The sequence below is a fragment of the Bos taurus genome, chromosome 2 (genome assembly GCF_002263795.3).
Source record: "Bos taurus isolate L1 Dominette 01449 registration number 42190680 breed Hereford chromosome 2, ARS-UCD2.0, whole genome shotgun sequence".
Taxonomy (NCBI): domain Eukaryota; kingdom Metazoa; phylum Chordata; class Mammalia; order Artiodactyla; family Bovidae; genus Bos; species Bos taurus.
This window is the reverse complement of record NC_037329.1, coordinates 106,256,753-106,284,566: the sequence shown is the minus strand read 5'-3', so window position 1 is coordinate 106,284,566 and position 27,814 is coordinate 106,256,753. Positions and strand designations below refer to the sequence as shown.

Genomic DNA, 27,814 nt, shown 5'->3' with positions numbered 1-27,814 from the left:
GCTTACCAGTGAGCCTCTCCCCCCTCTACAGGGAGGGTGGGGGTGGGGGTGGGGTTCCTGAACCTGAGTTTCTCCAGTGCATGTTTGCAGGTTCAAGGGCAGTATTGATGTATCCTTCATCCCTCCTTTTTTTTTTTGGACTCCCAGTCCAGAAACCAAGTGAATTCTCATGTAAGATAGAAAGATTTTCTTTATTAATGACCCCAACCGTATTTCTTTAGATACAGGAGTTTTGAACTCAAATACTTAGAGAAAACAAGTTAAGATTGCATTATCCTGCAACTCATTACCAGTAACATATTGCAAAGCAAAACAGCTTGGAAAAGAAGGGGCAGGCAAGGGGAGTGAGGGAGGGAAGATAAAGAAAAGGAATTAAGTTGATCAAGTGGAATTCTTTTTTTTCTTTTAATTCTTGGGAACCATGAAGTCCTTGCAAGCACAGCTCGTTTTTGCAGATTATTTTCCAAACGTGTACAAAATGGAACCAAAACGGAGAATCCCTTAAGAACCTGAAGAGGTGCAACATTAAAAGCTACGATTATCCAGTAGCAAGTGTTCCAGCCTTCAGTTGCCAGCCGCTTCCTCTTCCTGTTCCCAAGAGTTAGCGGGATGAAAACGTCTTCCCCCTTCAAAAGCAGAGATTAAGTGTGAAGGTTAGTTTCTGCTCACCTTCCCATCCACCCCATGGCTCTGCACTAGAGATGGGGTCAATGTTTCTCAAGCAGAGGTATTCGGGAACTCCAGGCAAGGGTTAAGGCCCAGCTTTCACAGAAACAACCCATCAGCTCTTTCTTCCTATTGAATACTTCAGGGTACCAAGTAATAAGCCCATGAGGACAGTAAATATACCAAGTTAGACAGGAGAATCACTTGCCCACAATTTCTGGATGGCCTAGATCTACCTGCCTTTTAGACTGGTCTCAACCCTCTTCTGAGTAAAAGAATTTGGGGTCCTCCTAACACAGCTTATACTTTTTCAGCCTAGCAGACAGCAGTTCCTTAAATCTTTCCTCATGGGGCCAGTGTGTCAGAAGCAACCCTCCAAACTTTCCAAGTTTAAGCGTGTTTTGTGTTGTCATACGGTGACTACACTCAGTCACAAAACACTTGCCTCGCTTAAGGCTCCTGAGCTGGTGTGTCCTGTCCTACCCAGCATTCTAAAAAGGCCAACTTTGGGAATGGTTCCCAAAGATGGAGGGTACCTATCTGGCACGGAAGCCTGGTTGGAAGCTAGAGCAGAGGACTACGGGAACTAAGATTTTCCTCTCTGGAATGTCTTACCCTACCACAGATGAAGCTAAAATATTTGTTATCCATTCCCCAAATAGAAAGCTCAATTCTGGCAGAGCTCTGTGGGGTGCTGATGGCTGGCTTCTGATCACAGAAGGGTTGCCACCCTCCTTCATGCTGGTCCAGGTTCTAAGAACCCAGAGCAGAAGAGGGGTCCTGGCTTCTCCTGCTTAGCTTTGGGAACTCAATCTGGTTTTCAGGGTTCTTTACCTCCTGCTTCTCCTTTCTGGGACTCACCTCTGCCAAAGAGGGGTCACAGGATGGAAAAAGGAAAAGCTGCTCTCCCTAAGTTCCAGGAAGGAAGTTTATGGACGACTGGCTCGTTTCAAGGACTCATCTTTTCTTAGTCCCCCATCAGGACAGGGAGTTGTTCCTGCCTTCCACTGCACCTGCTTTGCAGTAACTCCACACTCCAAGGCTGCCGAGCTGTGTGACGGAACCAGGGGAGAAGCCCTGTGGGGAGACACTGAGTAGTGGCTGCCTGGTGGGCGCTTCTCCTCAACGGACAGGCAGTTACAGGGCTGAAGGCGACAGAAGTTCCTGACTATTTATGACGCCCAGCCCCCCCGTTTGGTGGGCGACAGGCTGGCGGGTCAGGCTGCCTTCTGCTGTATTGGCTGCTGGCTCACCTCCTAGCCTCTACTGAACGGGGCCCTGAAAGTGGCACAAAATTGGCTGCCTCACATTCAGGGTCACCAAAATGGTGTGAGTGAGAGAAGCAAGCAGGGAAAGGAAAGGGAAACTTGTCAACTCCATGATGGAGGTACGAGTCTGCAGGGCAGCAAGAGCACGTGCCCCCCAGGACACACCTTCCCTGCCTCCCCACCTTTCGAGTTCTGCCCATTTTAGGCTGTGCCACAAAGCTGAATAGTAGAAGGAACGATGCTGCCACTGTGTTGCCATGGCACGTGGGCACTTCTCTCTAAGCAGAGGATCCAGCTATGGACTGAACACTCTGCTGGCTCTGGGCAGTGGGAAGAGCTATTCTAGAGAAAGGTCTTTGGTATCAATTTCCTAGTGAGACAGGCAGCCTCTCAAGTATAGAAGGCAGGGATGACTTACACTGCTCTGTATAAATGTCTGATGCTTCTGAGATTAAAAGCATTCTGCCCAGGCACCCGAGAGTCAGACCCTCTCTCATCTTGTTAAATGGCAGCAAAAACTAGCTTGGTAGAAGGGGCCAAGGGAAGGAGCTGGAAGGCCTAGGCACAACATACCTATAGAAGGTTATCCCAAGAGTGTGGGGTGCTGGAAATGGCTGTGTGGGTTGTGGGGAGGCTTAGTTCACCTCAAGATGTTTAATTCAATGGGAACAAGTGATAGGAGACCAGCACCCATTACTCTACTTGGAGAACAGGATGGCCTAAACCTTACCAGAGGGGATCCCAAGGTTTGGCATCTGACACAGACCCAAACCCCCAGGCCCTCGACCATGCTGCTCTACTGCGGACAGTGTCTTGCACCCTTTAGGGATCTCCTCATCATCTCTATCTCAGATAAAGTTGACCTCCTCTTTAGGCAAAATTCCTGCCAAGACTCGGACCAGGAAAAAGAATGCTTTGGAATAGTTCCAGGCCTATTTATGCAACTAAATGTCCTCAAGCAGATTATTCCATTTCTACAAGACATCATCAAGACAGTTAAGATAGGCTTCTCAACTCAGACCCAAAGAAAACAGTTCATCTTGGTAAAAAGGTCTGTGTTTCTTTCTAGCAGCCACTCTCCTCGATCACAGAGATGTGGAAACAAGGAGGCCCATTCAGATGTGAAAACCTGTTTGTCCCATCTTTAGTCTGCCAGGCAGCTATAGGCGCCCCACTGCCCATCTCATCTGCAGCCACTGCCCAGACACCTGGGTCACCAACACCCATGACCTCCTTGGTAAGCTTAGGAGAGGAAGGCAGTCCTGTTGCAGGATGGTTCTACTCACGTGATTGTTTTCATTTCCTTTTTCTCGGCATCTGGGCGTGCACGGTTCAGCACCTTGAGGAAGTCGGATGTTTTTGCCCGCATACGTGTGTGAATATAGGCCTGGAGGCAAACACAATGGATACTGAAGCAGAGTCACGTTCCAGAAAGACAGCTTTGCTCTAAGTAGCGGAAATTATCAGAAAGGTCTGGGAACATCCACCCTGGGGTTGACATAGGGCTGTGCAAGGAAGCATATATTCACCTCTCTACTATGGAGTGAGAGAGATGGAAAAAGGCCATGATTCAAAGCGTCTAGAACCATCTCTGTAGAGTTCCTAGCAACAGCCTGGACCAGAGAGGACTTTATGCCATGAGCTCTGGCGGAGAGGACGGCCCGGAGCACCGGTGCTGTGGCTGCTCTCACTCACCTTCGAGCACTTGATGTGGTAGTGCAGGTAGTCCCGGAACGTGTGGATCAGGTTGATGGTGTTGTCTCGAGCACTGGCGTTGGTGTGGCGAGGGAACAGCACTGGGTGGGGGCACAGACAGGGTGTCAAGGTCTAATTACACCAATGCCAAAGGGTGGAAAGACCAGCAGCCTACCGGCAGCTCCCATCTGGCCCTGCTTTGGGACCGTCACTTGTTTCATTAGGGTTTTCTGCCAGGGAGTGCAAATGGAGGAGACCATGGCCGAAAACCAGGGCTCCCTCGGCAAAGGGCTTGGTCCTGGCATTCATTCCGGGTCTGGATTCTTCGGCTGTGCACTGCAAAGTCTACTAGCTCCTGCTTCTCAGAAGTCCCTCTAGAAAATGACACAACTGGCTACCTGGGTAGACTCTGGAGCAATGGGGATTAGAGAACAAAGCCTGCCTGTTGTAGGCCCTTGGTGCTGAAGCAGAGTAAGCGTTCAGAGAAACTAGATCCAGAGAGGATCATGTAGTCTGTGGTGAATACCAAACAGGAAGGGAAAGAACCTGAGCACTCCTGAGGAGGAATGGCAAGATGAGTTGCTTTGGCTGGGGGCTGAGAAAAGCCCCTGCCACTGCCTGGCCCCATGAAGTCCTGAGCAGTCAGTCACTCAGCTTCACACCTGGGCAGACCTGCACGCCTCTCCCTCTGGCTCCTGGGAATCCCCTCTATCTTCTGCATCTACCCTACTCAGTGATCTCAGCATCAGCAAAGTCCTTGAGTATCAGGTTTTGTTGAAACGAAATGAAATGCCTCCTAAGAAAGGGTGGGACCACTGTGTGTCAACTTGCTCTCAAGAGAAAAGAGCGCCAGGCCAGGAGATAACTATACTGCAGAGGTCCTGAGATGCTAATGACTGTAAGTTCACCATCAGTTTATGTACCACAAAGAGAGACATTGCTAATTAAACTGTAACAGGCTGTCCCAACCTCAGAGAGAGTAACGTGCCCTCCCGCCAAAAAAACATGTAGACTAGACTTAAGGAAACCTGGTTAATCAACCCGCTTATTTCCAATAAACTGATGCATCTTCAGCACTCTGGTGACTTAAAGAACTTCAGAAAAGGGGACATTTTAGTGTTGTCAGGGTCAGTGTGTGTATGAGCTGCGATTCTAAACTGTCAGCTGTTATCAATGAACCAGATCACTAGGCTGAAGCAAACTGTGAGAGGGGTGGATATGAATCTTTCCAGAGGGAAAGTGGGTAACTGAATCTCGGCTAGAGCTCTGGTCTAATGAGCAAAAAAACCCAACAGGCGCCAAAGGACAGAGAACCCCAACCAGCTGCTACGCAGTGCTTAAGTGGCCCTAACCCCTCCTACTTCACACCAGGCTACCCTTTTTTTTTTTTCCTGAGGATTTAGATAAAACAGGGAAAAAAAGAAAATGACTACTGTATAAAAATAAAAATAGCACATGACTTATATTAGTGCCCCATGACATGCCTCCTATAGTCATGGCACCGGCAACAGGAACACTCTGGCACACCTGCTTTTGCCACTCAGCCCCATTTCAACTGCAGTATGAACCCACCAAGGTATGCAAATGCAGCAACCCTGCCCAGCTCACCGAAGGTAATGTAGCCAATGTTGTCACCCACGGCGGCATCGGTATCTTTCAGCTCTAAGGGAGGTTCCCTGTGGCTGAAGAGGACCTGTGGGGCTGTGTGGCTGGCTCTGCGTCCTTCTTTGAACTCCTGCCAGGATGAAGCAAAAAGCAACCAGAAGAGAATCTGGTGTGAGACGAACAGCAAGAACAGCAACCTATGCTCTGGGGTTTGCCCTGTGGATGTGACCTCTGAGCCCTCTGACTGGCAGAGGCTAAAAATAAATGACACCTAATGTGAAATACTGGTCTTCCCTGGTAGCTCAGCTGGTAAAGAATCCACCTGCAATGCAGGTGGATTCGATTCCAGGCTCGGGAAGATCCCCTGGAGAAGGGATAGGCTACCCACTCCAGTACTCTTGGGCTTCCCTGGTGGCTCAGATGGTAAAGAATCCACCTGCAATGCAGGAGACCTGGGTTCAGTCCCTGGGTTGGGAAGATTCCCCTGGAGGAGGGCATGGCAACCCACTCCAGTATTCTTGCCTGGAGAATCCCCATGGACAGAGGAGCCCGGTGGGCTACAGTCCATGGGGTCGCAGAGGGTCAGACATGACTGAGCGACTCAGCACAGCACAACGTGAAATATTACCAGTGTTGGCTGCCATCAGCGCACTTCAGATTCAAAGAGGAGAGATCACAAAGTACTTAACAAGTCCGATCTTCAAAGAGCAGAGAAAAGCACTGTTAATCCTCTTCTTTTGTTTTGGAAAAATATGCATGATAAAATTACTTCTGAGGCTAAATAGACAACAAATTGCAAAGCACTGAGAGAACCAGATTACGTTCAGGATAAGGATGACAGTTTATTAGTTTCTTTTGATTTAATATGAAAGGAGGTTGTATTTTTCAGGAAATTTGATTAAGATATCAAGTGGAGCTCAAGTAAGAGCTCACCCTTGACAAAATGTATCCACCCTCAGCAAACTACAGAAAAATGCCTAAGGATGTCAAAACCAAGCCATTCTTCCCTGTCCTAACCCCCATGTCTCAAGCTTTCCCAATCCATACATTCCTGTATAAACAGGTAAGTGATACGAGGCATCCCCGTTTCAACTCAGATCCGTAATAACAGGACTGGACTTTTCAGCAATGCCAGTAAAACCTAGGGTTTAAACTCTCTGAAGGACAGAAGGATGGAATCAAAAGTTTTCCAAGGTCCCTGAGTTTTCTGAGAGTACTGAGAGCAAGTTATACAGCCCTTTAGTCTACAACGTTCTTTCTACTGCTGCCCAGATATAACGCTCTCTCCAACAGCCTGGGCACAGCTAGTTGCTCTCCTGTGGGGGTTCCCATGGCTTTTCTGCAAACCTCTACTGTGATATTTCACTATTCATGAATGCATCTGGCTTCCCTACCAGGTTTTAAGCTCCTCAAGTCAAGGATTCTTTTATTCATCTCTGTATCTAGTCCTCTGCCCTTAAAAGAGACTGTCTAGCACAAGAATGAGAAAGAAAGTACCACTTCTCTAGCTGACAGTGTCAGCACACTGTATGAGAAGGAGCAGGGACTGCACTTCACCCGCAGCAGGAGGATACACACTGACGGGCAAGCCCTCAGCAGCAGATGTGTGAAGGAAGGATACTACCTGAGGAGGTCTAATGCCCAGTCGGGGAGCTCGTCTGTTTCACCCCCTGCCTCCTGAACTCCTTGTGTAGCTTCCAAAGGTTGGTGGGAAATAACATCACTGGGTTAGGTGGGCTCCCCTCTGAACTTTGATCCCCAAAGGAAAATATCTGAAGAGGGAGGGAAGGATTCAAGATAATTCAAAACGAAAATCCTTAAAGCAAAGCTGCTGAAATTGCCCTCCTCTAGAAAATCTTTCATTCTGCAACTGGGTTGGGACCTTCTCTAACTTCTATCAGTTTCTCTCTTTTAGCCCCCGGCGGGGAGAACAGATAAAAACTGCCTGCCAGCACTTTCTTGTTTCTTAAGTTTCTTAAACGCTCCAGTTCACTGGTACATGTGGCGTTCACAACCAGACAGAGTATCTGTAAACCCGTGGTGACTTGGCAGCATTTCTCAGTTTTGTACATGAAGAGTGATACATTTCGGAGTTGGTTAACAATGTCCTGACTCGGGGCTGTAATTCAGGCAATCTCCTGCCTTTGTTTCTCCTTGGTTTTTCTCTCTTACACAACACTTAAAAGCCAGTAAACCCACCAACCCAGCAGCTTTTTGCCTTAGAGTCTTTGTTGCTTATGTATCAGCAATACTGCCTCTTTTTTCTTCCTTTTTCTCTCTTTGGGGCATCACAATATCATTTCTTTCTTCCATCACAGCATAACTGACCACAGAAGCTCAGAATAAACCCAAATATATACAGAAATTAAGTATATGATAAAGGCAGCATCTTAAACCAGTAGTGTAGCTGCCACTGGGACAGGCAGTAGTCACTTAGAAAAAAAGATGGCTCCACTTTTCATATCATGCACCAAGAGAAACTACACATAAGTAGTAAGATTTACACATAAAATATGAAAGTATAAAAACACAAGGAAAATAATGCAGGTAGATTTCTTTACAACCTTTCAGTAGGGAAGGTGTTTCTAACTATGACTCAAAATCTAGAAGCCATAGAGGTTGATCAATTTCACTACATGAAAATAAAGTTCTACATGAGGGAAAACCAAACAACAAAAACAACCCAAGAAGTCTAATGACTAACTGGAAAAAAAGAAGTCTAATGACTAACTGGAAAAAAAAAATCTGCAACTCTTATCACAGAAAAAGGGCCAGTCTCCCAAGTACATGAAGAAACTGAGAAGATCAATAACCCAATAGAAAAATGGGTAGGGGCCATCAAGAGACATCTCACAAGAAAAGACAAAAAAAAATTAGCCTTCAGCATTAAAAACAAAAAGTTTGACCTTGTTCATAAGAGAAAGCAGACACCATTTTTAACCTGTCAGACTGGTAGAAATCCAAAAGTTCAACACCACTTTGGGAAAATGGACACTCATGCACTGGAGGTGGGAGGGAAATGGCATAACCTCTGTGGAGAAGGGGTTGGCAATGCTACTAAAATTATTCACTTTGCCTCAGGGTCCTCAGTTCAGGAAAATATCCCACAGGTATAATCCCACATGTATACAGGCAGCAAGGATCCTCAAAATGACATCTTCACTACTGCCTACGAGGAAAATTGCGTTTGTCTTGCCCCTGAACATATAGTAACCAGTGGCTTCCACTTAATTTCTCTTACCTACTGAACTAACTTAAAGATCTAGTAATATAAACAATTTTAGTTCACCAATCTCCGAAAGGGTAACTATTGCTTTTCACGTAATGAGTGTTGAAACGATAACATCTACCAGGTTTTCTCTGATGCTCACAGCTCATATGCCTTCAAAGCCAAGCACTAGCATATCCATAAGAGTGGGGAATGGCCCCTCCCTGTCTTTTTCCAAATGACAGCAATAAGCATCCCTCCAAGTCAGCCTGCCAAATGATAAGGGAGGGATGGCATCCTGACTAGGCTGGAGGTGCATGTCGGCATGGGAAACGAGGACCCACAGCAGGCAGACAAGTGACCACGACCAGCCTCCCCGGTCACAGCATTCTAGGCTAGGCATCCACCATCCTCCTTTTTCCCAGAAATTTAAAATAACTAGGCCTAGGACAGTGCTTGATTTATTTTGGAGGGGAAAACCAGCAAAATAAGTCCACATTACTAAGGTCATTTCAAGTTAAATTACCACTGCCTCTGAGTCTAGAGCGGGAGGAAGGGCAGACGGCTTCCTGGGCATTGCCTTTCCACATGAGGCCAGGCCTGTCACTCACTGGAGACACTGCCGGTACAAAAATGCAGATGTTCTTTTCCCTTTTAGACAAGTGTCCCACCACATGGACTCTGAGGGAGAGTGTTTAAGTTCACATGCAAAAAAGAATACTCAAAATTCTTCTAAGGAACAAATCTCCAGTACACTCTCCAAGACAAGATCTGTTTAAAGTATAAAAATAAGTTAAGATGTTGTCTGGAATAAAATGGAAGAAGACTGGTAAAAAAACCAGCCAAATCTAAATATATACTTCATAGGTTTTAAAATTAGGTTGTCAGTCTGGATTTAGCCCAATTTCTGAGCTACTGCATTTAATTCCCCTGTCAATTCTGCATAAAAACACATGAAATGCCTGTCTGAGGTTTACATTTAGGACCTAAGACATACATATGTCTTAGGTATGTGCACAACCATACACTTTTGAAAGCTTAGTACTCTCAAATGCTGTGTCAATATTCCAATTTTTCTGCATGGGGACTAAAAAAATTAGTTTCTGATTAAATTAGCTTAACACAAAAAGCCACTACAGATGGTCAAATGGAGAATATCCGTTTTGAAGATTTCCCTAGCCACTCAGAATGCCTACACATAAAGTATTCTCACTATATTAAGCACAATTATTTTTCAACTCAACCTGGCAAAAGAGGTTCTGTCCTGGAATTCTTAAATTTCATTACCCTGCCAAAGAACAGAATGAACAAAGTTGTGTTTTGTTTTTTTTTTTTAAATTTAACTTCTGTACTAGACTTTGAATGCTGAGCTGTCTCATAAGAAACCAGCCAGGATACTTCACCAGTGAGAGCTCATGTCCTAAAGCCAGCAACTGGTTAGCAGACAGCATGACAAAGCCACAGTGGTTGTACTGTGTCAGACCCGAGTCCAACCACACCAGAAATCCAATTACAAAATGTTCTGCTAACCCCCACTACTCTTCTAGCGGATGAGCTGCTTCTGAGGGTGCTCCGTGGGGACCTCAGCCAAACTCAGGCCCATTCTCTTCACTGCCAGTTTGACAACTCTACACTATTAATGCATTACCTACCACCTAAGAATTTTCTCTCGACTCCATTCTGAAAAGACTTTAGGACTAATAAGCCAAGCCAACAGACCTTGCTAGAAGCTTTAAGAAAACTTAAGCGGGCAGGAAATAGGACCAAGCTTTAAATCAAAGACCCCATGGCAGGAAGCATGCTTCATATTCAGTCATTTTGTTACTATGTGCTATGCTTAGTTGCTTAGTCATGTCTGATTCTTTGTGACTCCTGTTCTGTAGCCCACCAGGCTCCTCTGTCCATGGGGATTCTCCAGTCAAGAATACTAGAGTGGGCTGCCACTCCAGGGGATCCTCTTTCAGGGGATCTTCCCAACTCAGGGATTGAACCCAGGTCTCCCACACTGCAGGCAGATTCGTTACTGTCTGAACCAACTCTAGTTCAGTCCTGCAAAAGGGCTAAAACCACTAAGGAAAAAAAAAAAACCAGTGAGTTTGATGGGGGACTGTTTAACTAAATCAAGTTTCAACATCAATAGGGCTGCCAGTTCTTATCTTTTTAAAAAAATATTGACTTATTATTTAGCTGTGCTGGGTCTTAGTTGTGGCATGTGGGATCTAGCTCCCTGACCAGGGATCGAACCTGGGCCCCCTTGCATTGAGAGTGAGTAATCTTAGCCACTGCACCACAAGGGAAGTCTCTTTGATGCCAAGGTGTAAGTCACTAGGCCATGGTCCCCCTACTCTCTGCCCCAAGATGTCTGCTCCATACCTGCATGAACACCTTTCCAATGACCACATCGTCGTCATCCTTAAACACTGTGCTGAAGACTACTGTGACTCTGTCTTTTTTTGACTCAACATACCTGAGGGGAACAAAACTCACGAGTAAGTACAGAATCAGAACAGGGTTTTGCCAAGAACTTGATCTACAAGTGAAGCAGGAGGGTAAAGCCATCATAAACCTTTTAATTCATAATACAAGGTGTGCTAGTGAGACTGAATAATTATGGCCACGAAGTCAGTAGAATAAACGCAAACTTTACATGAGGCAAGAGATGAAAAGCACCCAAAGTGGACGTTATCAACTTGTCTATATGGTATGGAGCCCAGAGTTAGTTGATTCTCAGAAGCCCACTTTAAAAAATATTTCTTAGAACCTATAGTTACCCTCTGCCTCCTGATTACTTAGCTAAATTACAGAAGGGGACTCAAAATGTTAGTGCCTTAAAGAAGTGCTAGATTCTCTTTTTATCTTTTTCCAACTTTCTGTAGATAAGGAGAAGTGGCCTTCTCCTTCGCCACACCATCTACATCCTGGGTTAAAGAATTTTATGAGAAAGACACTTTGGGGGGCTTCACACAATATAGTCTAAGGTCTGACTTAGCTGAATATCTTTTGGTAAGCACATGTGACAGCCACAACCAAGTTTTAGGACCAAATTCTCTCTATACTCACATGGTCTCATCATCCCTATAATGGATAACTGCCCTGTTCTCTCCTTCCTTGCCCTCTTCTTGGAACTGGAAGTATTTCTCAAAGACAGAGGCAAAACAGTTTCGTTTCAACATGCCAGCCTGATGCACGATGGAATCCTTGGATGCAGGCAGATTTTCAAGGTCGTATAGCAAAGAGACATTGTATCCTGGAGGAGGGGAAAAAACACCCAGTAGGTATATTTAAAAAAAAAAAGCTTTTTGGGTTCAAATGGCATTTTATTTTGTCTCAGTGTCCATACTTTTAACCTAAGGAGAATGCAATCCACTCCCATCTTCCTCAAAGGGCAAATGAAGTGAAATAAAAACCTTAATTCTTATAAAATTACTGTAAATACATATAGCTAATTAACAGATACCATGCAAAAATCTAAATCAGTATCAAAGATGACTGATTACAAATAAGGAATGGGAGGAAGTCATAATCCTGGAACTTTTAGAAATTTAATGTTCCAGACACAATCGTGAAAGCAGGCTGAATATGCTAACAACCTATTAATGAGTTTCATATTTTTCTCTGACGGTTTATCATGCCAAGTGCCAACATGGTGAGCAGCTTGGTTGCTTTTTGATAAAAAAATATACCTGCCTGCATGCCACTATAAGCCCTGGGAATGGAAATATGGCAAAAACCCAAAACGGAAAAAAAATCTGAATACACCTCAAAAGATTTATTTGTGTACACTGTAAAATTTTCCAAGTGTTTTAAAACATTTTACTTCATTTAATCGCCATATAAGTTGTATGCAATAGGCCAGATATAGTTTTTCTCACTTTAGAGGGAAAAAAAGGTTCAAAGAAGCCAAGTGCCTAGGATGCTTTATTATGTAATTGAATGACTTATACCTGCCCAAAAACCTGTAAATGATTTTGCAAAAATATCTGCCCATCACTGAGGATCATTTCATATTCTAAACAGATGATGGGAATAATTGTACCAGGAACTGTATAGACTACACATTTCTGAGTTTCTTAGACCTTTATACTTTGTTACCATTTAGTATTTTTCCAAGAGCATTCCTGAGGTCTGTTTTGTTGGATCTATCCTCACTGAGAGCATCAACTGGCTATCTAAATCTCTGTTCTAGACAGGGTTTAGCACATTCTTGGCACTCCAGTATTAAATAATATCAATCAGCCTTCCATTTTGGGTACCTGAAAACCAGATAAACAAATGGACCACAAGATTAGATTAAAAAAAAAGAAGAAGAAAATATTTAAAGCTGGGGTTTGTTAGTTTTAAGAAGCCAAATAAAACAAACTAAATAAAACTATAACTGAAGCCAGACTTCAGTATGGCTTCCAATATGATGAAGAAAACACGATGTGAAGAAAAGTAAAATCTAGTATGGCCAGCCGAGTTTTCCAAACTTGTCTAGATAAACCCATAGGAAAAATCCAGGTCACACTCTGCTTGTTCTGATAGATTTTAGGATCTGAGTGGTGACAAGCACAGCCAAGGGTTCCTTTATGCTTTTTCTGCTCTAGTTATTTTTCTTTCTGAAATTCCCCGATTCTTCTTAGAGCCTACACTGTTATTTATCTTTTGGCTTTTATTTCTGAGATATGTTTGTACCATCAATTTGGGGAATAATAAATTTCAGTATTCTTTATGGAGTACAAAGTTCTCATAGACAAACACTCCAAGTAACAAGTTACATTGGAAGGCACTTTTCTTTATTAGATACTTTGTTTCCAAAACAGCAGATAAGAGTCAAGGGAAGGTATTCTAATGAGCAGATGAGGTGCCTTTTTTTTAAAGTAACCACTGTTAAAAAGAGACAGATACCCTTTCCTTTTTAGAAAGATTTAAGTCAAGGTACCAGTCATAGGATCTGAGTAATAAATATTACATTCAAGCAGTCTTACAACTTGGTCCTCACTATGGGGTCTGGCTATAGATGCCTCAGAATTCGAAACTACTACTTAATCATAGGGATAAAAATACTGTTCAGTTTTTTTCCTCTTTAAGCTTCCTTTAAAGCTGTGTAACATAGCTCTTCTAACCAAGGAGGCACAGATCACTGATTAGAAGAATGGATTACAGGGGCTGAAATTTCTATTTGAAAATGTGAAAATAGCTGTGAATATTCCTCTTCCTTCTCCAAATGTGCAGTGTACAAAGTTGTTACTGGGGGCTGGGAGGGAGAATCAATATTGGCTTAATCTTCTCAAAAGCCATGTTAATCACTACGGGCAAACAAAGGTGGCCCTCTGGCTGAAACATTAACAAAGAGTCATTAGATCTTACCCAATAAATGTTACAAACAGCATCCATCAACTCTCTGTGTGACTACACCAATAACGTGTATCCATTACTGGACAACGCAAAGCCCCTTAAAAGCTATGTTTATGGAGACAGCTGAAGTGGGACCTGAACTCATGCAGAAATACTCATAAATAAGTAACATTTAAACAAAATCCATTGGCTAAAAAAGGCATGGCACAAACAGGACGAATCTCTTTCCAAGTCATTCCACAGCCATTCACATTACTACATACCTGATTCTGGATTTACCAAGTAACTTCCGTACACCCTCTTTAATAACTAGAAAATAGAAAAACAAGTATGTTATACAAATACATATCAACAAGTATGTTAATTCAAAGACCATGAGAATTTCATTATTTTCAAAGGACTGTGCATGCCAAGTTTTTCCTAAGCCAGCATTCTTCCTAACTTTCAAAAGGCGAATGGGAAATAGGATACAGGGAGCCAAGAAGATTTATCTGAGTTATCAAACAAATTACTCACAGAACTTCGATTAACTCCAAAAGGTTAGCACTTGGTCACCCCCTTTATATGGTCTGTTCTCCTCCAGATCTTATATTGCACATAATTACCCTTTTTTTCCTCCAAGGGAGTAAAAGAATGCCGAACTAAAGTGAGAATTGATCATGTTAGTTATCAACCAAATATAGGCCAAACCACTAACTCAGGTGAATGAAACAGTAAAACCAGAACTGTCAGGAACTGATTCTGGTTAGCCTGCTTATCTTGAATGCTTTAAAAAGCAATGGATAATTCAATCTTAGCCAGTTATTTATACTGTGGGGGTCCACAGAAGGGTGTACTCTCTAAATGTTTTTTTCTCAAAACCAATCCTTACAGCTGGCTATTTTCCAGCTTTTTTGGAGTAAATGATAAAACAAGAGTCCCTTTTACACCTTCTTATTTTTTCTCTGCCGGCGTGATTGCTCTTCCTGGTAGGAACTGCTCTGAGGCTGACATGGTTTAAGAATCAGTCTTTTTATTTGGGAAGGAACAGTTCTGACTTAAATGTTATTGACACATTAAGCAGGAGAAAGGCAGTTATTTGGAGAGAGAGAAAAATTAAAGTCACTAGAATTCAATAACCTCTTGGTATTTAATAGTCTTTATTATGTTTTAGAGGCAAGACACAGACAGGTCTTATTATTTGTCTCATTAAAATCTTGAACTTAGGGAGGGAAGGAGTCAGCATTATTCCACAGGAAGGCAGAATTGAGGCCAATATATCAATACTAACCCCCAGTCGTATAACAGGCTGTGGGATTTTGTCTCTATGCATCCAATTTTTAACGGTGTCACCACAAATATACTAATAACGACCCTCTTGTATTTTCTGGAATACCAAAAAAAGAGGTACTCAAATCTAAGATAAGTTACCAAGTTAAAAGTGAACAAGAGCACAAACTTGCTTTAATTATAAGAGTGGTGTGTGTGTTTTGAAGAATCTCACTAGCCAGAGAAAAGCACTAAGAACACAGGCAGTACTAGAGTGGAGGCCCATTTAAGCAGGGCCACGTCTGGTCCGCTCCTGTCATCTCAGAGCCCAGCTCCAGCATCTGGGGACTCAGATAACAGATTGAGCAAACGTCAATGCTTTTCTTCTAATCTTATTTTCAGTGTTCTCTCCAGGTTTTTAAACACATACGATATACAAACCAGGAGCAAACCATTTATTTCATGTCCCATTTTAAAGAATTATCATATAGTACATTCTTTCTCCTCATTCTTAAATATTTTTTAGTACTCCACATATTTATTTAACCATTATCCTACAGCTGGAAGAAAGTCTCAACATGTAAAACCTGGACAGCAGGGTGGACTTCACAGCATGAATCAGTGATCACACTTGTTTATGTAAAGGCAAAGGGTAAGGAATGCCACATGTAGTTCCTATGTGGTGACACACACCCACTGTGAGGTACCTCTTACAGAAGAGGAGCTGAAGGGAGAGGTTCAAGGTCATAGAATCTACTGGTGGCACAGAGATTTGACTTCAGGTGTCCCATATACCACTTCTCCTAAATCATTTCAGGGCAAAAAAAGTAGCACCCATGTCCCATTAGTAATTTTAACTATCTGCAATTCTGTACTATGTGTACTTGGAGGAAGGGAAAATCAGATGTGGGAGAAACCATAGCTCCTAGTTTAGGTTCCAAGTTATTCAGTTTAAGCCCAAGATACTAAGTTAATATTCTGAGATCTAAGCGGTTCTTAGAACCAAAATTATACCAGGTTCAACTCCTCTGCTCCCTCCTCTTGGCAAAACCAGCCAACGCTTCCTAGTTCACGTCACTTGCACTTTTAACTGATTCACTTTGTGCCCCCTCTTCCAACCTGACACCAGGAAATCAGACCTTCCCACCTGGCAGCTGAGCTTTCTGCTTTGAAAAAAGGCCTGTGACAAAGTAACAAGCTTCCTGTGGTTATCACACGCTGGTTACTGTTTAACCAACATAGGGAGCCATTTACCCTGCACTCTGCTGCAACACAGCCAATGTTACCTATTCCACCCACTTGAGTGGGCTGGTTCTCTGACCCTTGTGATAGCTACAAGAATAGCAATGTATTCTGGAGTTTCACTGTAAGGAAAGCAGACTGGAACAGAGATTTAAGAAATCTAGCTTAACACTTTCTCTCCCTCCCAAGGAGTGTTCTTACTGCACCGTCTTTAGAGAGGGGAAGGTCTAGGGGGAATAATCGCACAGGTTTTCAGTTATCTGTTCAAATGTTCAACATTTCAAAGAAATATTCTTTCTAGGTAGTTGTCTTCTACTTCATTAAAGCAGGGCCACCTTAACTGCCATTTATTTCCTCTTGATCTTCATCTGGTAAAGAGTTAGCCGGTCTCACTTACATTAGTAATCTTTCAAATGCGTTCAAAGACTTAAGTCTTTCTCCTGAGGCTCTTTCTTTTCAGGTAAAATAACCCTGAATGCAAATTCTCTAAACCATTCTTCTTCTCTTGAACTTGAGGCAAAATCAGAGGTTTTAGCTGTTCCTTTGAACTTCCAGGGCAAGCCAATTGCATATGAAGAAGTAAGGGAAGTGACCGTGTATGGCTCTTGGTATCTGGCTTGGTTAACATTAATTTTAGTTTTTAGTATCAAGATTTTGATCATATGCTTTTGTTAAACAGCTCTTTCATCACATGAATTTTAAATAAGTTAAAAGCTACTACTCTCAGTAGCATTGAAACATATACACTACTATATATAAAATAGACAGCCAATGGGAATTTGCTGTATGACTCAGGGAACACAAAATGGGGCTCTGCAACAACGCAGAAGGGTGGGAAGGGGTAGGGGGTGGGAGGGAGGTTCAAGAGGGGACATATGTATACCTACGGCTGATTCATGCTCAGGTATGGCAGAAACCAACACAATACTGTAATTATCATTCAATTAAAAATACATAAACTTAAAAAAAATAACAAACTACTATTACTCTCAATCAGAAAGAAAATAGAAATGGCTGTATCTTCATTTACCACATTAAGGAGAACCTACTCTGTTCAAACTAGAAGATACTTGAAAACTGATTCAGGAACTGAGTCATACTTCCTGCTTTGAGACCCAACCACAACGTGCACACACTGGTGTAATAACATTTTCTTTCTTCCATAAATGGCTCTCCCCAGAGCAAATACAGTTCAACAGGAACCAAATCTATTGAAAGAAGCCAGTGAATAAAGCATGGCCACCAAGAGTTTCTGAACACATGGACACCCTTTCTTATTTCCCCTAAGGTAGTCGTAAGGAACAAGAGATACAGAGGTCAGTTCTAAAGAGCATTAAATTAAAAAGTGTAAAGGGCAGATTTGTTCCTAAATTTCTAGAATGAGAAATTAAGCCTGTAAACTTGAAACAGACTAGAGGTTATATACCTGCTTCACAATGTAACAGAAATAGAACTGAATCCATCTCAGTCTTGCCATAGCTATTTTTGTATTGGTCAAGGAAAAGTATTCCTTGCTACATTTTTTGAGAACTAAATCTGTTTTTGTTTTCACTGGTTAGAGAACATCTTTATTTCTTCAGTGTAAAAAGCAGTCAAGCAGAGAACCAAAATCCGTTCTGAGAAACACCCTTCTTTACGACTAATGGAAATGAAGTCAAGAGCCCCTGGTTAGGTGAGCAAGCCATCCAGAGTGGCCAGTGCCAGCGTGGATGACTCAGTGCCGTGGATCTTCCACGAGTGGCAAATTGCCAGGAAAAGGTGAGGAGGAAACAAGACTCCCAAGGAAAAGTGATGTGGAACTTACCTCATCAGCACCATGTGCCTGAAGTTCCTTGTAGAATTTCAAAGAAATACTGACCATCACTTTTGTTTTATCTCCATTAGGATTTGAAATATGATAGAGGACTCCATCAAAATCTGCCAGGAGAGGCAAATAATCTTGCTTAACTTGGGAATAGGGAGTAACATCTCAAAGTGCCTGCCTACCTGTTGCAGGGCACAAGGAAGTCTCCCTTACAAGTAGGCATGTAAGTAAAATGACGTTCATTTAAAATCCATGTGGAAAATCAGTAGAAACACTGAGATCAGAATTATTGAGTACTCATCTCTTTTCTCTAAAACTACCAAGCTATTTTTACTTTAATCATCACTTTATGCTGAAAGAATTTAACAAACCTTTATTGCAATGTATTTGAAACATGTATAAAAATATAATATACAACGAACCCCTATTCTCATCATGGCTTCAACAATTAATCAACATATAGCCAACCTTGTTTTCACTTAGACACAGCCCTTCCCAATGATTTATTCTGAAGCAAATCCTACACATCACGTCACTTCACCTACAAATATTTCAGAATACATGTCTAAAAAAAAACATAACCCCAATTCCACTGTCATGCCTAAATTAAAAAAAAAATTAAATGTCCAGTCAAGCACTGAAATATTATCTCAAGAATTAAAAAAAAATTATTGTTGTCTTATTTGAATTAGGATTCACACAAGGCTCACACAGTGTTTTTGGCTAGCTCTTAAGTTCTTGAAACCTGGGGCTGAGTGTCATTACTTTAGGGAGCTCTGGCACTGCTAGTTAGCAGGAGGGGAAGGGGATGGTGCCTGGCCTCCAAGTCAGAGCTCTTCAGAGCTGCAAAAAGTTTTCCAAGATCACCTGGTCAAGCATTCCCATTTTATTAATAAACAGCGTGACCAACGGCCTCAAAGTTCACAGAGCAAGTGAGTAGTGTCAATACCCAATTCTTTCTAGGGAAAAGAAAGCAGTAACCTTTCTCTCTGACTTGTTGAACAAGTCTCGATTATATTTCTAATTCCCTACTCCTCTAAATGCTAGGCAAACTAAGACGATGACTAAAGATAATAACACAATATTTTCAAATTTAAAAAACCTTAGTTTGTACCACAAAATTAAACCCAAACGTCTAAGATATCAGCAGGCAACTTTATATAGCTCACTAAATCCATGAATAATGATCTAAAATAAAAGCCAGGAAAAAAAAAAAATCTGACAATCAAGATAGGAGCCCAAACGTCAAAAAAGCTTATTTTAGGAACAATTTTCTTTTCTATTTTTTATGTTGTGCCTTCTCTTAATAGGTGAGATAAAGGATACTTACCTGCAAATGTTACTTCTACAGCTTCTGGTTTGTTTCTGCAAAATGAAATAAAAGTCCTTTAGTTAGCTAACTATATTACTGGGACTTCCCTGGTGGTCCAGTGGTTAAGACTCCATGCTTCCAATGCAGGGGGCACAGGTTCAAACCTTGGTCAGGGAACTAAGATCCTGAGTGCTGTGCAACACAGCCAAGAAAAGGGTAACGACATTGCTGCCTGCCTTCAGGGAGACTTGCAAAAGGCTCCTGAGCTTTAGTTAAGATCAGACAACCTTGATCCAGGTACACAATTCATTTTTTTATGCACCTGAATCTCTGCTTACTAATGGTGGAAGACTGAGGAAGGACAGATAAAAGCTTGTTTTGCAGCTCGAATCTCTGCTATGGTTGGTGCTCATCTTCAATTCTTAACTCCTTAAGACCATGATAGACACATTTGTATATAGACCCACAAAATGCCCTCTTTTGCTTGCACTCTCAGCAGGAAAACTGCTAAACAGAGAGCAGAACGGTTTAAATTTACGTAAAGTGAAAGGATGAGTTCAGGCCACAGAATGATGCAGTCCTATTCCATTTCAAAGACAATCTGTAAGTCTTTCTACACTGTGTTTCCCTCTCCCTTTCATCACCTAAGTACTCACACCATTCTCCTTTGTGAAGCCCTCTTTGGTTCTCCTCTAGTTTTGTTTTTTTTTGAGGGGGAGGTGGGGGGAGGTGGTTGTTTTTAAATTTCAGTGTTGCACTTTCATACAAAGTATAGCACAAAGTAACAGAGCAAAATCACTGAGAACAGTCAAGACACCTGTTTTCCAACTTTAGCCTTTTCAAGATCATGTTTTCAGACAAATTAATGCCTGCATCCCTTCATTTTCTCACCTACTCATCTTTAAAATGCGAGAACACAAATGATCCTACCTACTTTACACAACTGCTAAAGATAAAACAAGAGAACAGACACGGAAGAACTTTTCCTGGGAGGCACTGACGGTCTACGACTTTCAATGTGATTCCCAGCTGAGCCTGGTACATGGACTTCTGTTTGATAAATGCTGCTGAGTTATTAACCCAGAAAGCATGACATATATCCAGTTAAAAACACTAATGGTCAATTAACCTCCAGTGAAAAGCTACTTCAAATGCTTTCCTCACTTCTCCTCAAAACCCAATGGTAGGAAACCAATGAAGACTCCATAGTTTTATTAGCTAACACCCTGTAACTCAAATGATTCCACTTTGTTTTATGGGCCAGCAGACACGATATACACACTTTCACATTTATTCTTGCCTAACTTGCTCAAGACCTCACCATCAAATGTGTATCTCTTTTACTATCTCCGCTCCCTCATCTGCAGAAGGAACCAAGACTGAGCTGCCCTCCAGAGTTGCTGGGAAATAACGGAATAAATAACATGGTTTATGACTGTTAAAACACTGCTGCAAAGCTAAACCATACCTCTCAAGGAAACTGGCTTCTATTAAACATATGTTAGCCCCATTGTAAAATCAACCTATACAAATCACATACTGAGTTCCACCCTGCTTCTTCAAAGCCATCCATACGTGACTTAGGAAAAGTACTTTGGGTGTCTGAGAATCGAAGCATCAAGTGCGTTTATGGACAAGCAGTGAGTTCAGGATATGATGAAAAGAACTAGATAAAAATTTAATGGACAAGCAGTGAGTTCAGGATACGATGGAAAGAACTGGATAAAAATTAAAAGTTGTTTCTGATTTTTCATTTGTAACTGTAGTTTGGTGACTAAGGCGAGGAATGACCAACCACCATTTCTCACTTCTAGAAAAAACAACAGCAAAGGAAGAAGTAGAAACATTAATCTATGGCTCATTTGAACGAAACATTAAGAGGCTGCACAACGGGAGGAAGCACTGAAACACACTTTCCTGAGGAAGGCTGGCTGTGCCAAAGAGGCAGGGTGGAGGCTTATAAAAGCCCATGTTGTATCACTTAGGAGGAGGCTGGTTTTTTTTTTAACCTTTAGGCTTTAAGTCGGCCACAGAAGGACTGAGTTCCTCACTTTCTCACTTCATCAACTGACCAAAAAAAGATCAACTGTAGATAAAAAACCTTAGGGTTCCAACATTTTGACTCTGAAATTTTGCATTTCTCTAGGTCATAAAGTTCCCTGAGCACTGATCCCCTCTGGGAGAAGTTGCTAAGATCTATACCAAGTGGTTTGCTGCCTGACTTGGGAATATTTGTCAAATCATTGTCATTAATATTTTAGTTTGCTATTTATGGCTGCACAGAGGTTGCAGAGAAGACAGGCAGGCTGTTGAGGAGAGCACTGGGCTGAAGGAGTCCTCCTGAGAAGTCACTTAGGGGTTAGGCTTCTGTCTAACTCTGTCCCCAACAAGGGGACTGCGCTGAGTGGGAAATATACCATGACAGGGCCATGGCTCAAGTCCAAGACCAAGTGTTTTGTGGTTTAAAAATCACGGAGCTATTGGGGAATAAAGGGCTTCCCTGGTGGCTCAGCTAGTAAAGCATCTGCCTGCAATGCAGGAGACCACATGTAGCACAGGAGACTGGTGTTTGATTCCTGTGTCTGGAAGATCCCCTCAAGTAGGAAATGGCAACTCACTCCAGTATTCTTGCCTGGAAAATCCCATGGACAGAAGAGCCTGTACGTTACAGTCCGTGGAGTCGCAAGAGTCAGACATGACTTAGCGACTAAACCACAAGCAACCACAGACAGGAATAAGATTGGTCTGGGAGCAAGTGTACTCTTAACTGGCCAAAAGAATGTTAGTCACTCAGTCGTGTCTGACTCTTTGGGACCCCATGGAATGTAGCCCATTAGACTCCTCTGTCTGTTGAATTCTCCAGGCAAGAATACTGGAGTGGGTTGCCATGCCCTTCTCCAGGGGATCTTCCCAACCCAGGCATCGAACCTGGGTCTCCTGGATTGGAGGCAGATTCTTTACTATCTGAGCTACCACAGAAGCCCCTAGGCCAAAAGGGCAAATAGTTGTCTCAGGCAGTGAGAGTAAATTAATCACAGAAAAAGCATGTCTTTCAGAGCTGACTCTCTACCTCAGGTTCTGCCGCTTACTGTAGCCACAGCAATGATACTCATCGGCAAGTCAAAGGTTCCTTTTCTAGAAAATGGAGATTAAAAGCCTCTACCACACAAAGCTGCTGTGAGGACTGAGAAGCTATATACATGGCAGTTTCCCAACAAAGGTCTTATGACTCAGCTGAGATAACGATCCCACAGCCCTTAGGGCAGCCCAGTGGCAGATCTCCAGGCTAGACCACTCACCCAGATGTGACATACCATAACAAGGTCAGGAATCACCAGGGAAGGGTGCCTACACAATGCTGAATCCATCTACTCCCTCAGTAACTCCCAAGAGCCCCAGTTTTGTCAATTGTAAATCACAGCTGCTATCTGTAACCCAGGCACATTCTGAAATGGAAGGAAACCATGTCAAACAATCGGGAATTGGTCAGCAAAACAAGGAGAAACAGAACCATATTAGTGTCAGACTGCTGCAATATCTGGAATCCTACAGTAAGCCAGGTGGCTAAGTCCTCAGGGTTACTGACAGGACAGCACAAGACACTAAAATATACTCAATTCATTCAGATGGGTTTCAAGAGCCATTCTTAAATTCCTTCAGAAAAAATTTCTTCCTCTCCTTTTTCTAAAGAAGTTTGTAAAATGTCACTAAAGAACTCCTGGCAACTGTTATTATCCAATCCTCTTTTCTCATTAAGGATTTTGGAGTTTTTACTCCTGAACACATCCAGTTCCTTGTTGTGCATTTATGTCCCTCTTCTAGTTACTGTTTCTATGAGCTGAATTAAGAGGAATTATTGAATTCTGCTCATTATCTCATCATAAAGTTTTTGATTAATCTCCTTTAAGTCCTCTCTAAGGCTCCCATCATCCTTTTTGAGCAAAGCCTACAAAAATGGATCATATTAGGTAAGAGGTGGTCCTACTCTCTTAAGGCATGTCTCAAAACAACAGGGTCTAAAAGCTGATTCACACAATGTCAGAAGAAGGATAAACTCCTAAAAAAACTAAGAACCATTCTATTTGGCTTCATCAAAAGTGTACTAAGCTGACTATACTACACAGTAAGAATTCTGGGGAAACAAAGATGATAGAACCATAGACCCTGCCACCAAGAGTCGCAGGTTTGGTACACACAAAAGGAACACAGTGCTGGGCCTCATGCCCAGAGTAGTTCCAAGGCAGCCAGAGTGGGTAGCAGTGTGTGACTACAGTGACCGGTAAAAAGACCAACCAGATCATCTCAGCAAGTCAGCCACTACATCCAGTTTCTTCTAAATGCTTAAACAATGTCCTAATTCCAAATCACTTCTCAGCAGTCTGTCTCCCTGAGGACATATGCAGCATATTTGGGAATGAGAAGGTATCAGCAAGATTTAATTTATTCCTCGCTCAAATTTCTCCTCCCACAGTCCTCGCCCACCCCAACTGGCACGGCTTGCCTACTGAGCTTCACTCCCCCTCACAGAAGCACAGCTCCCCACAATATGCACAGCTGTGGCAAGGAGCCAGTACGCACTTAAAATCAACAGCAATTCGCATCTGACAGCATTTCCTCAATTTTGCACTCCAGACTAGAGTGAAGTTGACAAGCCTAGCTTTGGAGGCTATAAAGGTTCTTGGTGTGTATACAGTAACAAAAGAATTAAATTAAATTGCCAGAGTACTTTTTTAATTGGGAGCCTAAGTAAGAATTCCTAAATGCTTGGGAAAAAAAAACCCAAAAAAGTGTTGACAAGACCTGCACATGAGGTTATCTGCAGTGTTGTGCACAGCTTCTTAATCAGTGACAGTCTCTCAGTTTGGAGGCTGTTGAGAAAACAAGTTACCAATAATTATCATTTTGTGGGGATACAGGAATCATTTCAATAAGCCACCTTCCCATGAGTGTGGTGGGAAAAAAAAGAAGTAATTTGCCTGGAATGGCTCTCAGGCTTTGTCAAAACTGCCTCCAAGTTAAAAGGTTTTCATGACCAAATATATTCTTAAGCAGTTTATGACAGAACTGCTTTACTTGAAGGAAATATAGACTTTTCGAAGGATGTCACAGGCAAGAAGACACAGCAAGATAATCTGAGAGGCATCATTTTTTTTTCTTTCTTGTTTCACATTGTACAACCCCCTTCAGTGCTCACAGCCCACAAGTAAGGAGGCTGGGTAATGGTTCGAGGCTGCAATTTACTCTGGCATGGGTACACTATGAGAGGCCCACAGAGGAGGACCTGCCATAAATTCATTACCATGCTCCAAGAGGCATCACTTAAAATAAGATCAACTTCAAAAGGAAAATTACTGTGTTCTGAAACATATACCGCAAAACTATTTTTAAGACTACTTCATGTTCATGTTTTCAGTAGCTGCAACAGGGCTGTCCAAGGGGACTTTCTGCAATAATGGAAATGTCCTACATCTGGCTGCCCACATTTGGCTGCTTCTAACCACGTGTGGCAACTGAGTCCCAGAACTGTGGCTAGTGTGACTGGGGAGCTTTATTATTTTAATTCACTTTTTTATTTCAACCTGACTAGCCACACGTAGTTAACTGCCTATTACCAGGCATTGTGGAGCTGGAGGTTTCACTCTGGGGAAGGCTGCACAGAACCTCATTTCCCCAACTGGGAAAAGCAGGGCGGAGCTGACCTCTCCCAGCAGGTTCCCACAATGGCCAAGCCTTTCCAATCTCAAAGGTTTCTCCTTAGAGCTACTGCCTTTCTTTAATCTTTCTCTGATTTCCACCCCAAAATGTGTCCCCCCTTAGGTCCTCTGTAATGCTGCCATACTCTTAGAAAGGTCCCCCTTTCCTGTTCCTGTTTGGGGCTGAGCACTGAGAGAACCCTGTAAATGTTCATGATTATCACACTAGTTATTATTCTCTAAAAGTTCTGGCTAGGCATGCACCTTGATAAGTAGTTAACTACTTGATAAATACTTAAATGCTTTACTGCTGCCTCACCTTACTAGTATGCCTAGAAACTTCTAGGCTTCTTCTAGGTGTTTCATTTGCAATCCCAGGAAAACCCTACCTGTTAGGTTAAATATCATGGTCTCTTTTCGAGGTGATTTTCAGCAGAGTATGTTCTGAGTCAACTAACTTAAAGTCACATCTCAACTGGAAGACAGGCCAGAAAAAAAAAACAAAATTTGCTGCCATGCCCTAAGATTCAACATTGTTACAACATATACTTTGTAAAAAAAAAAAAAAAAAGTGGAGAAGTTCTAAATTATGCCTTCCAGACTTGTGTGACTACTTACTCCCAGCTGAAATAGTTAGGAGCTCTTTTTAAGAGTAATGTTCTAAAAGGAAAAGAGCTGAAGCTATGAATAATGGGCTACATTTCAGAGTCACAAGTTATTAATAAACAAGCAGATGTGAACGTACTCCTACACTACAAGGCAGGCTTCCACTTGAAATGCACAGGATTTATCTTGTAGATCAGCTTATAACCACCCAGGTCTCATTTTTCGCTAGTCTAAACTTGAGAATTCACTTGAGATAAGCTGTGAAAATGCAGAAGTTCATTTAACTTCCTCCTATGTGCTACACTGCTCAAAAAAGTACACAGCAATCACCCAAAATAAGCCACTAAGCTGATTCGCTTGAACATTTAAAATGCAAAGGAACTGGTAAGTGAGGCGGAAGACAAGAAACAAGTCAGCCTAAAATACAAGCAACTGCAGCCCCTGGCAGGAAACAGTCACTACTGCTCACTGTGTTACTTCAAGGAAAGCTGTGCTTTGTACTACAGATAAAACCCGTGGCCTTATAAAAGAGATAGGAGACAATATATTCAGTTTAAGAGGCAGGTAGTAAGTATTTTTTTTTAATGCCTCCAAGCCACAAGTTCATTATGTCCACTTAGAAATTCCCTCTACCAATCTTCTCCCATCGGTGGCCTTCCAAGCACTTACTTTATTATTAGTTCCCAGTTCACCAGAAACGGTTTGCACTATTTCCTCAACTGTGTAACCAAGATGTGAAGTTCCCATCCTCACACATGGGGAAATGAGGCAAAGGGACTAGCCACAAGCCATCAAAAATTAGAAGTTAAAACCGATTCTTTGGTTCATGTATTAAATTTTATATTAGAAAAGCAAAGCAGCTTTGGGGGAGGAGGTCGTCTTCTATTGATTCTTGTGTCTGACTCCAAAGGCTGCCTTAGAAACATGTCCTAAAGCCCACTTTTAAAAAGGCCAATGGTTAACAAACAGGTCTTATCTGAGAACTTTATTATAGACTCTGGAGGCTTTTAAGTGCGTATCTGGGCCGGAATGACTACAGAAGAAATCACAGACCCAGGGTACGGTACAAAGATTTAAAAGATAACCAGACAGAGGACAGTGAGTGGGGAAAAAAGAATCAGGACCTCAGAAGAGCGGTAAGAAAGGAGTGTGGATATGGGGGACCTATTAACTTTGCTCGAGAAATGTAACAAAATGATCAGTCTCTCTAACAGTAGGGTTCAGGGAAGTAAAACTAGAGAGATCAACGGGTTTTCCGGCAGCAAGGCAGGACCTGCCTTCAGTCTTCTGCTCCTTTAGACGAGAAGATGGGGGTGGGGAGCGAGAAGACGGGTGGTGAATCTGGGCCTGGCACCTTCTTTCTTCCTCCAGTGCTGGGAATTCCTGAAAACTCCTTCCAACCGAATCCCAAATAGGCTTTCTTTGGGTTCTGAACAATGACGGGGAATACAGAGGGAAGTGGTCCCCAGCTCGCTCCAGAGGGCAATGGGATCCTCCAGCGGAGAGTTCCGGCTCCCCTCACGTCCCACAGGTCTCCTGACCTTTGGCACGCGCACTCCTGTCCACTCACTGCTTCCGCATCCCTCCTCTGAGCCTCTCCCCACGCATCTCTGCCCTTCACCCCACCGCGCCCAATCACCTCCCGCGTCTAACCCCGCCGGGGCAGTCCCCACACCCGCCCAGGTCTCCCACCTCCCTCCTCTGGGTCTGGAGGACTGAACGACCATTAGGGGTCAACTCGGCCTCCCCCGCCACCCACCGGCCCCAGGCGCGCGCTCACCCGGCGGCCGCGTTCTCGAACTTGAGCGCGAGCGTCTCCTCGATGATGCGGTTGTTCACCTCCAGCAGGATCATGGCGGCGGCTGCCCCGGACAGGGGAAGGAGAAACAAGGGCGGGTGAGGGTGGGTAAGGGAGGAAAGGACAGAGGGAGCGGCCCTGCTGCCCCTTGAGGAGGGGGGCTGGGTGGGGTAGGAGGTTAGGGAAGAAGGGGAAAGGGACCGGGGTGGGAGAAGGGGAAAACCTGCGCGCTGCCCGCGCACGCACTGACTGTGGAGACACCCCTCACCCGACCGACCTGGCCCCTGAAGCCTGAACCCGCCTGCCGAGCCGCCGCCGCCGCCGCCGCTGCC

The 27,814-nt window shown here is 43.1% G+C and overlaps 1 protein-coding gene and 1 non-coding gene across 2 annotated transcripts; both read right to left on the bottom strand.

Annotated features, from left to right (window-relative positions):
• Positions 1–175: 175 nt before the first annotated feature.
• Positions 176–27,793, bottom strand: ARPC2 (actin related protein 2/3 complex subunit 2). The gene is given in 11 exon segments (NM_001034713.2): positions 176–626; positions 3,221–3,321; positions 3,630–3,730; positions 5,238–5,364; positions 10,816–10,909; positions 11,503–11,689; positions 14,043–14,088; positions 18,074–18,186; positions 19,404–19,438; positions 27,465–27,546; positions 27,760–27,793. Coding segments are annotated over 10 exon segments (903 nt in total). The 5' UTR covers positions 27,539–27,546; positions 27,760–27,793; the 3' UTR covers positions 176–601.
• On the bottom strand, positions 24,553–24,689 carry LOC112443653 (small nucleolar RNA SNORA42/SNORA80 family). Its single transcript, XR_003032059.1, has one exon. It is a non-coding gene; the product is annotated as a small nucleolar RNA SNORA42/SNORA80 family (small nucleolar RNA).
• Positions 27,794–27,814: the final 21 nt, after the last annotated feature.